The sequence below is a fragment of the Hippocampus bargibanti genome, linkage group LG17 (assembly GCF_051943395.1).
Source record: "Hippocampus bargibanti isolate YZ-2025 linkage group LG17, ASM5194339v1, whole genome shotgun sequence".
Lineage (NCBI taxonomy): Eukaryota > Metazoa > Chordata > Actinopteri > Syngnathiformes > Syngnathidae > Hippocampus > Hippocampus bargibanti.
Window position 1 is genome coordinate 7,996,848 of NC_142750.1, and position 12,782 is coordinate 8,009,629.

At 39.4% G+C, this 12,782-nt stretch overlaps 2 protein-coding genes across 2 annotated transcripts; both read left to right on the forward strand.

Moving 5' to 3' along the window:
* Nucleotides 1–497: 497 nt before the first annotated feature.
* pet100 (PET100 cytochrome c oxidase chaperone) lies at nt 498–1,506 on the forward strand. The gene is made up of 4 exons (XM_089019026.1): nt 498–654; nt 800–886; nt 983–1,015; nt 1,366–1,506. The coding sequence occupies exons 1-4, from the start codon at nt 628–630 to the stop codon at nt 1,453–1,455; spliced, it is 237 nt and encodes a 78-aa protein (XP_088875152.1). The 5' UTR covers nt 498–627; the 3' UTR covers nt 1,456–1,506.
* A 484-nt stretch (nt 1,507–1,990) lies between these two features.
* stxbp2 (syntaxin binding protein 2) lies at nt 1,991–12,688 on the forward strand. Its single transcript, XM_089019025.1, has 19 exons — nt 1,991–2,078; nt 3,076–3,125; nt 3,241–3,322; nt 3,496–3,572; nt 3,769–3,844; nt 3,932–4,035; nt 4,236–4,387; nt 4,861–4,945; nt 6,526–6,656; nt 6,746–6,853; nt 6,955–7,012; nt 7,095–7,160; nt 7,520–7,600; nt 9,400–9,541; nt 9,628–9,734; nt 10,799–10,897; nt 10,972–11,057; nt 11,524–11,681; nt 12,181–12,688. Exons 1-19 carry the CDS (start codon nt 2,042–2,044, stop codon nt 12,294–12,296), a joined length of 1,815 nt encoding a protein of 604 aa, XP_088875151.1. The 5' UTR covers nt 1,991–2,041; the 3' UTR covers nt 12,297–12,688.
* Nucleotides 12,689–12,782: the final 94 nt, after the last annotated feature.

Consider the following 12,782-nt stretch of genomic DNA (forward strand, 5'->3'; position numbering starts at 1 on the left):
GGTTGCTTTGTTAGTTTTATAAAAGAAATGTAAAAATATTGAATACTCGTACAAAATATAATAAAATATATTTCGGGAATTACAATTAAAGAATAAGTAAATCTAAAGTTATAGCTGTGTGTTTTTTTTTTATGGTCCCATAACTGTACGCAGCCGCATGGCCCGTCTCGTGATTGGTCGATGAGAATACCCCGGAAATAGATCAAGTTAAAACTGCAGCGAATTTAAATACAGTGCTGTAACAATTCCGTACATTACGGTCGTTACACGTCATCAACATGATGCGATGGCCATCTTCAAAATAAAAGTAATATTGGATTTAAATTATTTTTTATTATTTAATTATTATTTATCTTGTGAGAGAACCAATACACATTTTGTTACAAATAATTTTAGGCTCCAGATAGTGTTCCCCTTTTTCGCAGTGACAATAAATTAGCTACACATTAAACGTAGCTTGTTGCGGTGTTTTACCGTAATGCAGAGTATGAGCAACCCGAGTGGCGGCTAGCTTGACTTTGGTATCGACTCTCGCTTAACTCCCGTGGTAAACAGTCTGGAGACTTTTGACTGCAGCTCGAACTCAGATAACCCTTTAGGACACTTTTGGTGAAAATTCACTTCAAAATGGGCGTGAAAATAGAAGTGTTCAAAGTAAGTGAAGCTGTTTTTATGCACGGGGGATGTTAAACACTTAACCTTGTAACGATTTTGAACGACGAAGAATTTCGATATTTCGGTTCTAGTCTTTTGCAAGTGTCATGACATGCTTGTGTTTCTTGTTAATGTCGTGGAACAGATGGTGTTATATTTGTCCTTCCCCGTTTCCATGTTCTGGATATCGAATCAAGCAGAATATTTTGAGGAATACATCGTAAAGAGGAAGGTTTGTATCTCTGTAGTATAAAATATAAGTTAATACACAATGCAGTTACTCGTGTTGTAAAACTAATTGCACTTTCATATATTTTGTGGAACTCAGAGAGAGATCTTCCCCGCAGACGAGGAACTTCAAGTAAGTGTCTGTTACATCTTAAATTGTATGCATTTACGATTAGCCATTTACCAGCACCCTTACATGATTTTGTAACAGGAAGTGCGTGAGCTTCAACTCCATCCAATACACTTGGACATGTGGCGTCAGAGAATTTTAAAATGAAAATTTAGGAATTAGGTATTTAGTATTAGGATGGTAGTTACGACCACCATCATTTTGAAATGTACACTATTTGATAGCAGCAATTAAGAGTGAAAGTTTATTCAAATTTTTTAATTTGTTTGTATGCTTTTTAGCTTCCACCCTCACACCCCCCAGAAGTTCTCACATGACTCAACTAATATTTCTTTTGTCATGTTTACTTGCAGAGGAAAGAGTTGGAAGACTTCAAGGAAAAAGTGCGCGCACTAAAAGATCAGCGGCGACTGAACCAAATCTCTATGGAGTCAGATAACTAAAGATATTTTCTTGAAATGTATTTAAACCAAAATTGGTGGTCATGAATTATATAAGGCGATGTTGAATGGAGCGGGACGATATGAATTTTGCAGAGTATTTTTTTTTGATGATTCAATGCTTATATATATTCTGTTGGACTTATGTTTGGTGTTGTTATTGTATCCATGCATTGTATAATTTTATACTTCATGTGACAAAGTCTACTCAGTAATATTCTTGCGCTGTCAGCTCGGATTTGGACCCCGAATGTCACGATTTTGTGTGATCTAAAAGTACTTATAATTTTAGGTGAAAATTTTAGGTACACCCTGGATTGGTTCGCAGTTACTCTCGATGCACATTTAGAAAAACAACCATTCGCAGCTATTGACAATTTTGAGTTTTGAATTGTTAAATTAAAGGATTACTACCTTGGCCATGAATGAGGTAAACATTTTGCAAAGGTGAGAAAACGTCAGTCGTGTTATGCCGTCAGTATACTACAGGTGTCGCTGTTTCTTAGGAAATGTTTCTGGCGACCAGACAGGAAGAATTTAATAACAAGGAAGTGACCATCTGTGACATAATATACCCGTGGCTGTCAAGATGTCGCCGATTGGGCTAAAAGCAATCGTAGGAGAAAGTAAGTGGCACACATTTCGTTGTTGAACTATTTTAATGGTTTCTCTATTACTGGAATTTGAATAGAAAGACACAGTTAAGCGTTCGACGCTGTGAGGTTTCGGTAATGTGAACGTGACGCTCCAGAACGAAGCTTGTTCATCGAAATAGGTTTCTGAGCTGAAATCTCAAGCAAAATGCCGAATTAATACAATGTCACATGAGCGACGTAATTAGCAGCGAGCGAAAATATTGATGTTGTGAAATATCTTCACTGCAACTTTGTTTAAAATATTTTAAGTGCGTCCAGATGAATGGCAGGTGTAGGCTAACGTCTGCTAGTTTACGTAATGCGGAAGTTCGTCAAGTTCTCTGTTATAGTCGAAGTAAACTTCGAACAAATCTTATGATTTCTATACGTTAAAACAAATAACTTAGGTGTTTAAGGTTTAACTGAATCATTAAAAAGCAGCGATTTCGTTAATCAGTGGTGTTTAAAACAACGTATTGTTATTAATATTATAAACGTTTATGAAAGAGCCAATATGATAATGTGCACTTGAGGTTATCAACCAACCTTGTGTATAAAAAATATTAGGAGGAAGTTAATTTTGAACATATTGAAGAAACCAAAACGGCCCATACTTTAATTTTCAAGATTAAAAATAGCGTTTAAAAAAGAATAGTACGTAATTGTCCATCTTTAAATGTATATTGGGTGTTAAAGCCTCTGGGTTTTGAAAAACAGGTTGCACCACATCCATTTTTACCCCCAGATTGATGATACAATAAAGTATTGTACAATCTGTTGTTTTTGTTGTTTGTTTATTGCTGTTCTTACACATTTACACCTTAACTTTAACTCACTCACATGATTGGTTATGATAAAGGGTTTGTAGCTACTGTTGTGTGGAACCCTCTTCGAGAATGACTGCTCTTCTAGAATGAATGCAAAGCACTAGGATATTGGACAGATCTGGAGTTCTGCATTTGTGTTATATTTGTACTTGTCTCGATAGAAATCTTAAATGGTGTCATCAAAAGTGTAAGGAAGGATGGCGAGTGGAAGGTAAATATTTTCAGAACATAAAAACAATGCCTCAGTCTGATTTGCATCATCATTATAATTATTATCGTAATCATCATCATCATCATCATACTTATTTTTTGTGTACTTGCTTCAGGTTCTTATTGTGGACCACATGAGCATGCGGATTCTGTCGTCTTGTTGCAAGATGTCAGACATCCTCGCTGAGGGGGTCACTAGTAAGCATATCGTTTCCAATGCTGCTTATATGTCCTGTTGAGTGCAATCCAGGAAGCATATACCAATATCTTTGTCATAATCACTGCCCTTGCGATTAATTACTGCTTGTTGTAATTGGTTTCATACTGTTGATCTTTTTATGTCTGACTGTTGAAATGTGTTGTGCTTTCAGTTGTGGAGGATCTCAATAAAAGCAGGGAGCCCATCTCTTGTCTGGAGGCCATATATTTGATCTCACCGGTGGAAAAGGTGTGCTTATGCATTACATTTAAATACAAAGATCAGGCATTGTAATTGATAAATCAACGATCAATTTCTGTAATTTGTTGTCAGTTTTCTCAATAATAAATCACCGCTCATTCCTATATCGTCTTGATAGCGACACATTGATCGTAATGCAAGTTGTTGTACGTCATTAAATCGTAACAAGCACTTGAACTTGCAGTCAGTACGGGCTCTCATCAACGACTTCAAGGACAGCGCTTTCACTTACAAAGCGGCCCATATCTTCTTCACGGACAGTAAGAAATTGCGTTGGTCCGCTATACAACAATGTCACATCCTCACATCAGTCATTTGATTGTTTTTATTTATCTCTATGTCCACAGCCTGCCCTGATAATCTTTTCAATGAAATTGCAAGATCAAGAGTCTCCAAGGCTGCCAAGACGTTGAAAGAGATTAACGTCGCTTTCCTACCGTATGAGTCTCAGGTAGGATTTCTATTCGCCCCTTCCAAAAAAGCATACTACAACAACTGAGCTTGATTATAGATATATAAAAGGATTTCATCATGTTATTTTTTACTTTGCCTCTTGAAAAATTTGTGAGTCATTTTAGTGTCACTGTATATCACAGTAGTATGTGCTCCGGTCTCTGTGTGACTTCACAACTGAAGTATCCTATTTTTTAGGTATTTTCCCTGGACTACCCAACCTCCTTCCACACTTTCTACAGCCCCAAGTCCAATCAGGACACAAGAGACAAAATGATAGAGAGTGTCGCTGAGCAAATTGCCACTTTGTGCGACACGCTCAAAGAGTACCCTGCCATCCGTTTCCGCAAGTATGCACCTTGCCTTTTAACTAATTCACTGCCGGACATTTTTGAAAATATTTCTCAACTCCAGTGCCAGGGTTTTTGTCATTTTTACTCAAATTGAGGGACCCACCGAATATTGAGTTTTAGGACTACATAAACATTCAAGTCAGCATAAGAAACCTTTGTCTCTCTTGTTTCATTAGGGAAAAAAAGAGTTATATGGGTCTGGAGTTATCTGAGCTTAAAATGGGGCGGCTTTACAAAAGGCAAACGCTCGTGGGAGGGAAAAATATCGCCAGAGGTCTGACCGAATCTTCAAAGGCACCCCACTCCCGCAAAAACAAAAAAAACAAAACCCAAACAAATTTGGGGATGGCGCTCCACGTCATGCTTTTCAATTCCTAAATAAAATCGGGAATGGCATTGAATGAGTTCACTTTCAACGTGAGCCGAAATTTTTTTTCCCTCCTAATTAGTTTCTATTCATGTCCCCGTAGCGGCCCAGACAGGAACGCCAAACTGGCTGAAGAGATCTACCAGCACCTAAATGCCCACAAAGCGGACAATCCAAGCATGGGAGAGGTTTTAGTGCATTACTATTATTCCTCCTCTTTGACATGATATATAAAAGTGAACTATTATCCTCCTTTTATTCTTATCTTTTTTTCATACAAGAGTAAAGAAACCACTTTTTCACCTCTACAGGTTGTGGGTGTTTTTTTCCCCTCTCTTCACTGCTGCTTTCCATTTTTTTCTTCTTTTTATTAGCTCTCCTTTCCTAACTTGAGGATCAGCCTTATCAGGCATGTATTAGTTTTCTGTGTTTATTTATTTGATGTTGAATGTTCTCTGTTGTGTGAGAGGAAACCAATCCGTGTGTTACTCTTATGATGGCGAAAATTTGCCAACAATGCAATCACTTCTATAGACACGCTGACGATTACCATCGGATTTGTGTCGCTGTAACCCCTAAAGCAACATACATTCAAACACAAATAGTATAGCAACACATTTAGAAAGATAACATTTCTTACCGTTTGTACCCTCATATAATTGTAACATCCTGAACCGAGGAATCTCTGGATTTCAAAATCCAGCATCATTGTAACAACTTAACACAACTGTGTATACCACACAAGGAATTGTTCTCCGGCAGAACACGCTGCACTAGTATCGTCATAAAATAGACATGACAAATAAGTATGGAGGACACTAATAAAGGCTAATCCAATCGAATTCCTTAATGTAAGTGGTACCTCTTAGTAATAACTGTGAGATAATGTGCAAAGTATCAAGCATACAGTAATAATATAATAATACATTTCATTTCAAATCGCCTTTCAAAACTCTCAAGGTCACTTTACAGTCAGAGGATGAGTTTTTCTGTGGGTGAGCAGTGGCAGCCACATTCGCCAGCGTTCACTCAACCCGGAATAACTCAAATCGATCGAAAGCTAGCCAGATAGCTATCCAGCTAATCGATAGCTAGCGAGATAGCCAGTCAGATAGCTAGCTAGCTAATAGATAGCAAGCTAGATAGCTAGAAAAATAAGTATAGAAAAAATGGCCACAATGTGAAAAACTGTGGATTGTGTCACGAAGGGAATTGCCCTTTTTCGGCAATCCAATTGTGATGGGGAAACAAGTTGAGATGGTGGATTGTGCCAAACTTGTAAAATGGATCCATTTTTTTGCTAAAATGGGAACTTCCCCCCATAGCTAGACAGATGCATAGATAGCAAGCTAGCCAGATGGAAAGATGGCGAGCGAGCTAGCCAGGTGGATAGTGGTTCAAGTGAGGACAGAGCTGGAGCTAGCATGATTATACGGGATGCTGTTCCACAGGGTTGTGCAATATTGCAAAGAGGTGCTACACAGTTAGATTTGGGTTGCTATTTAGAGAGTTCATGGCGATGGGGGAACAAGCTGTTTAAATGGGGAGTAGCTGGAGAAGGTGGTGGGCAGGGTGCGGAGGGTTCAGTAGGATTTTCAGCGCTCTTGTCTTGATTCTTGCATTGTGTAAGTCCTCAAAAGTGGGTAGGGCAGTGCCAATGATTTTTTTTCCCCGCCGTCTTAACTGTCCGTTGAAGTCGCATTCTAAGTGCCTAAAAATAAATATTCACACATGTTCGGTTAACATAATATTTCGATATCGATTGCAGGGGGTAAACAAAGGCCGCTCGCAACTCATTATCGTGGACCGTGGCTTTGATCCCATCTCACCTCTCCTACACGAGTTGACCTTCCAGGCTATGGCCTATGATTTGCTGGATATCCAAAAAGACATATACACGTAAGTAGCTTGTGGACGGGGGGCCATGTTGCTTTCTTTTCCTTTTCCCTGCATATGGTCTTTGTGTATCTGGAACCGCTCTCGTTTAGTTATCAGACAACTGGCATCGGGAATTCCAAAGAGAGAGAAGTGTTGCTGGATGAAGATGACGAGCTTTGGGTTCAACTCCGACATCTTCACATCGCTGATGTCTCGACGTGAGGATGGCAGGGCTTGAAACACACACACACACAGACACACACACAGAATGCCTGTAAAATTACTTCCTCAAATGTTTTTTTTTTTTTTGCTCCTGTAGGAAAGTGACGGAACTGCTGAACACCTTCTGTGAAAGCAAGAGGATGTGCACCGACAATGTGAGCATGACTTTCTTTGCCACTTTGGTGTCATTTTCGACAAATGTTTTTGTTTTTAATTGTGCTTTGGTTGACATGATAGGCAAACATTAAGGATCTGTCACAGATGTTAAAGAAGATGCCACAGTATCAGAAGGAGTTGAGTATGGTGAGTGACTTTGTTTAAAAAAAATCAGTAAATACATTTTATTGCCACTCCAAGCTGCAAAACTTTGAAATTTTTAAACTCACTAAAATTTTACCCTGCAATAGAAGTAATATATGCTACGAAATTGTGCATCCCATAATAAGTCAAATTCAAAGTCAGCTTTATTGTCAAATATGCTAATATGCATGACATACATCACAGATATAACGTCACGTGTATTTGTCCTCTGCCTCTGTGGATTTTGACCTTCATGTAATTGTTCTCCTCATCTCGCAATACATCCTCCTTTATTTGTTACTACTACATTGTTCTTGAACGCTTCAGTTGTTATTATTTTTTTTATTTTTGTGTGTGTACAGTACTCCACTCACTTGCACTTGGCTGAAGCTTGCATGAAAAAGTTCAAGACATCACTTCATAAGATCTGCGAAGTGGAGCAGGTCAGTGTCGCTGCGTTTTGACGCAATCCGGTTTCAAACGATATGAGAGGTGATTCTTAAATCGACAGCTAGTTGGATAGTTCATCAATCATCATAGACTCCCGTGTTTCATTTAAAATTGTTCAAATCATCGGAATGTTCACATGCAACAAGAAATATTCTCTAATTTCAATGTGTAAAATGGTCATCAAAATGTTTGCCTATTGCTGTACATTATGAACCAACCCCCAACAAATTACTGTTTTTTGATGTATAAGGCGCAACGGAGTATAAGGCATAACGTATAACGCTGTATTGAATGTTTATGTAGTCCTAAAACTCGATATTCTGTGGGTCCTGGAATTCAAGTGACAATGACAAAAACCCTGGCACCGGAGTGGACACATTTTTTGCACGTCTGGCAGTGAATGTGTTAATCATAACAATAATTGACAGATTAATTAATCATTAAAATAATTGCAAATTGCACTCACATTTTAGATTATTTAGTATTTTGTTCTAATGTTGTGCGGGTCTGTCTTTTGCCGCATCCGGTCGTGAAGTGCATTTGCACATCAGTACATGACATTATAAATAGTAGTAGGATAATGGATTCTTTATCCCCTGACCCATCAAAGAAGCCTTACATTGACTCCCACCCAATACATTCACCTTCTCTGCACTTGTCCGCCCTTTTTATGTGTTGCAAAAACAAAGCGTTGATATTTACTTGACCAGAAGGGATCAACGAGGATGCTGTTAGCATAAGTCTGTTACGTACAACGTCCGGTGGGAGAATTTGTCGATCAGCTCGGCACACCGTGTGACCTCCTTTTATTTATAGCGCCGCCGGTGGTTATGTTTAAAATGTCACCAGCACGGTTTGTGGTGTTTAACGGAGAATAGCTGCCATAAGAAGGAGCTTGAGCCCAGACGTCAACACCCGCTAGCTCTGATGTCATGACTAAGTGTTAGGACATTTAATTTCTTTGAATGACTTGGTGATCTCAGAATCATTCCAAGCACATACCTGTGTTCTGGATTTATTATGGATGCGCTATCAGCATTGCTCGACCCGAGAACTGGTTTGATCTCCACAAGAGAAATAACCAAATCATGTTCCTTTTTGCAAATTAAGTCATCGCTGGGTGATAAGGTTGTTTAGATGCCCCGTCTCTTTAGTCCAACTAGATTGTTTTGGTTGTTAAATAAGGGCGGTTCTGGTTCCAGTCCTTAGTGTTCTGCATTGTTTAGCCGAGCGAGTATATCTATTACCGCTGCCAGGGAGTTGAGGTTTGCACTGCTAGGTGGACTGTCAATCGTGTGCGTGAAGGATTTTACCAATTTCCACAAAAGAAATAGTTAATTCCTAAGTTATATTGGTCTGGCGTTGTCTGAGCTTGAAATGGGGGCAGCTGTCCAAAATGCAATAAAATGCATACATATTGTTTTTTCTAGCGCTTTAACAATAGCTGACGCTAGAACAAAGCGCTAACATAGCAAAAAAAGGGAAATACTGCCCCCTCGTGGATGGGAAAAACATGACCAGAGGTCTGACCAGCGCTTTATCGGCACCCCCCGCAACCAAAACCCAAACAAATTCGGGAATGGCGCTCCACATCACAATTAAGTTGCTGAATAAATTCGGGAATAGCAGTGAGTTAATACCATTTTCTGTCACACGAGCTGTACGGCGGCTCGTTTTTGCACCATGGAAAAGTCACGCGATGTCCCCATGTGATATGTTGTAGCCACCGAAGGCCTTTTGAGCACATATATTGCCAAAAGGTCATGTGACGTTGCCCTTTCTCTCATCGCAGGACTTGGTGATGGGCGCAAATGCGGACGGCGAGCCTCTGAAAGATGCCATGAAGAGCATCGTGCCTGTGCTGCTCGACAATGAAATTTCTACATTCAACAAAATTCGCATCATCCTGCTCTTCATTTTCTACAAGAAAAAAGGTTTTGATTTTCCTTGCCTTTATAATTCCATGTATGTATTGCATGTATTTCTTTTTTTTAATCACAATTTGGCTGATGAATTGCAGGCATTGGCGAGGAGAACCTAGACAAACTCATTCAGCACGCCAACGTGACAGCTGACAGAAACATCATCACCAACTTCCAAAATCTGGGCTGCAACATCATTGCTGGGGTATTTAATTACAGTAAAGTCTCGTTATAACAATATCGGATATATCGATAGTCCCGGTTATATCGACACTATTTCTATGCACGCACGGAGAAAATTACCTGCAAACAGGGTCGGATATATCGATAGTCCCGGTTATATCGATATTTTTTCGGACTCCCTTGAATATCGATATAACGAGACTTTACTGTATGTTCAAGGACAACCGACACCATTTTTTAGTTTCCTAACTGACTTCAGAAAAACATTTTATAGCATCTAAAATACCCAAAACACGCAGGCTGATATTTTTAGTCAAATGCAAAACACCAATAAAAATGACTTAGTGTCCCAAAACTACTTCAAAGTGACCTCAGAAAGTTTCAGTTTCAGAAGCCCCCCCACCCCTCCCTTGTTCGTGACGTCACGCCAGGACGCCTTGCCTTGCTCAAGAATCAAAACAATGGCTTCAGATTTGGAGAAGATGCTTTCTTGTCACTCATCCAGTTATGAATATGATTCAAATAGTTCTGAAGAGGAAAGCATAAATGTTTGCAATCGATTAAAGAAGTCCTTCCGTCTCATTTTGAGGCTTCTGGACTCCAATGTAGCGCCCAGAAAATGCAAAGATGGCGCCCAAGCTCTGTTGGAAATAAGCTCATTTGTCTGCTGGGAATTTGTGTCAACTAGTATCAAATAGTAGTCTTGGTGCAACACACAATCAGAATCAGAAAACCTTTATTCGTCCCACAATGGGGCAATTTGCAGTCCACAGCAGCAATTGAAAAAAAGACTTCCTGAATATTCAGCGCGAGTCTTAAAACGTAAAATATAGCTATATGCCGTGGAATCTTTGTAAAATACGCTCAGTAGAAGTCATTTCAAGTGATTTTACAAATTATGGACACAACTTGTCCGGAGGCGTCGGTTGTCCTATAACTTGAAGGGTGTATCCCATTTTATCCATTTTCTTTCACACCATTTAACTCCATATAGGATGACCTGATTTGAGGGCAAAATGACCTTTGAACCAAATGATCACGCCGCCTTAACTATAAAAGTGCAATTTATTTCCAAATGTATTATAGGGAGCCAATTCCAAGACAACGCTTCCTGATCGCAAACAGCGTGCGGATAGCACGTACCAGCTCTCCAGATGGACGCCCATTCTCAAGGATATTATGGAGGTCTTAGCACAAAATGTACATTGATGTCAATCATCCATGAATCCCGTTGTCTCAACGGAGTCGTTATTCTCCAGAACGCCATCGAAGACAAGCTGGACAAGCGTCAGTGGCCCTTCATATCGGACCCTGCCCCTATTAGTACCACTCACACGGCAGTCAGGTAGGCCCCGTAGAGCGAAATTGTCATTTTCCATTGATCCATTTTTAGAACATTCATAGAAACCAAAACAAACAAAAAAATAAGCTGTCGTCTGTGCTTAAAGAAACGAAAGGAAGGGGTCACAGACAGATTATTTTTGTCCCATCAAAGCTTTTATCCCTGTAACTAAGTCTTCGTGGCGCTCTTTTGAGAGAGAAAAAAAAAAGTCGAAACGTTAAAACGGTGAAACTAAGCCAGTTTTGCATCAGATGCTCTAATCTTGCAGGGAATTCCCATCTTGCTGATGTTTTTGCAAATCGGACAAGCTCATCTCATAATCTCCGTAATGCACAATGCTTGCGTCCTTCGTGTTCCGCAAAGTGCTGTAAATAAATCGGACTGGTCATGAAAACGTGTGTTGTCGTTCATGATTTATGTAACACTTCCTTTCCCAATGATTTTTTTACACTTCGGTTTTTTTCCCCAGCGCTCGTTTGGGTCAGTGGCACAACAACAGACCTCCCACAGAGTATCACACCGGACCCAGACTCATTATTTTTGTCATCGGTGGGGTGACCCACTCGGAGATGCGCTCGGCCTATGAAGTCACCCGAGCTTATGCCGGGAAATGGGAAGTGGTGATTGGTAAGCATTGTCTTGACATCGCTTGAAACTCTGCCACAATTTACTATGAAACTCTGCCACAATTTAGTATGTGTGTGTGTGTGTGTATATATATATATATATATATATATATATATATATATATATATATATATATATATAGTAAAGTATCGTTATATCAATATCGGTTATATCGATAGAACTGCTTATTACGATACTATTTCTATGAACGCAAGGAGAAAATTTACATGCCGCATGATCGGATATATCGATAGTCCGGTTATATCGATATTTTTTCCGACTCCCGAGAATATCGATATAATGAGACTTTACTGTATATATATATAAAACAAGCAAATAGGCGCAGCTGTATTCTGAATAAACCTTTATGACTGCAACTTGCCCCTAAACTGGTTTGTGTTGACTTTGGAGGTTGTGCTGTATTTTGCTAATTCTAATTAGCATTAGCCTTGTAAATACCTTTTTTTCCTCCCATTTTTTTTCATTTGATGTTCAACAGGTTCCTCTCACATCCTCACTCCAACTGGCTTCCTGAATGACCTCAAGATTCTCGACCAGGTTCCGAATCCAACTTGCGAAGACAACACTGATCCCAATAGTGGACGGGCACCATGAAGGAAAAGCCTTTCTTTTGATCGACTCCAGGTCGTACGTACATGTCAACACGGCAATAATCCAAGTGAAATATGAAGCTATTTTTTTGTTTGTTTCCAGAGGTAAAATATTGTTCATATAGTTTGCTCTGCAATTCATTCTATGCTGATATAAAAGTAATTTAATGACTACTAGCCTCACTAATCATGTGAATGACATCCCTGTATGACCCCTTTGAAGGTACCTTAAATTAACTCCCCCCCCCCTCCACCCCTTTTTGTAAATCCCTAAATGTAAATTTTGGCAATTTCTTAGCAACTGCTGTCTTTGATAATCTTGCACAAAACATCATTATGTATGCTGGAATGTGGTGTTTCTTTGAAGAAGTAATAAAAGAAGCAATATTCACTTTACATCTGCTCTGATTGTTATTCGCTCGCCACTTTGGCAATAAACGGCAATTGTGAGTGGAGTGACATGGGGGAGGGCGTGGGAGGACGACCATCT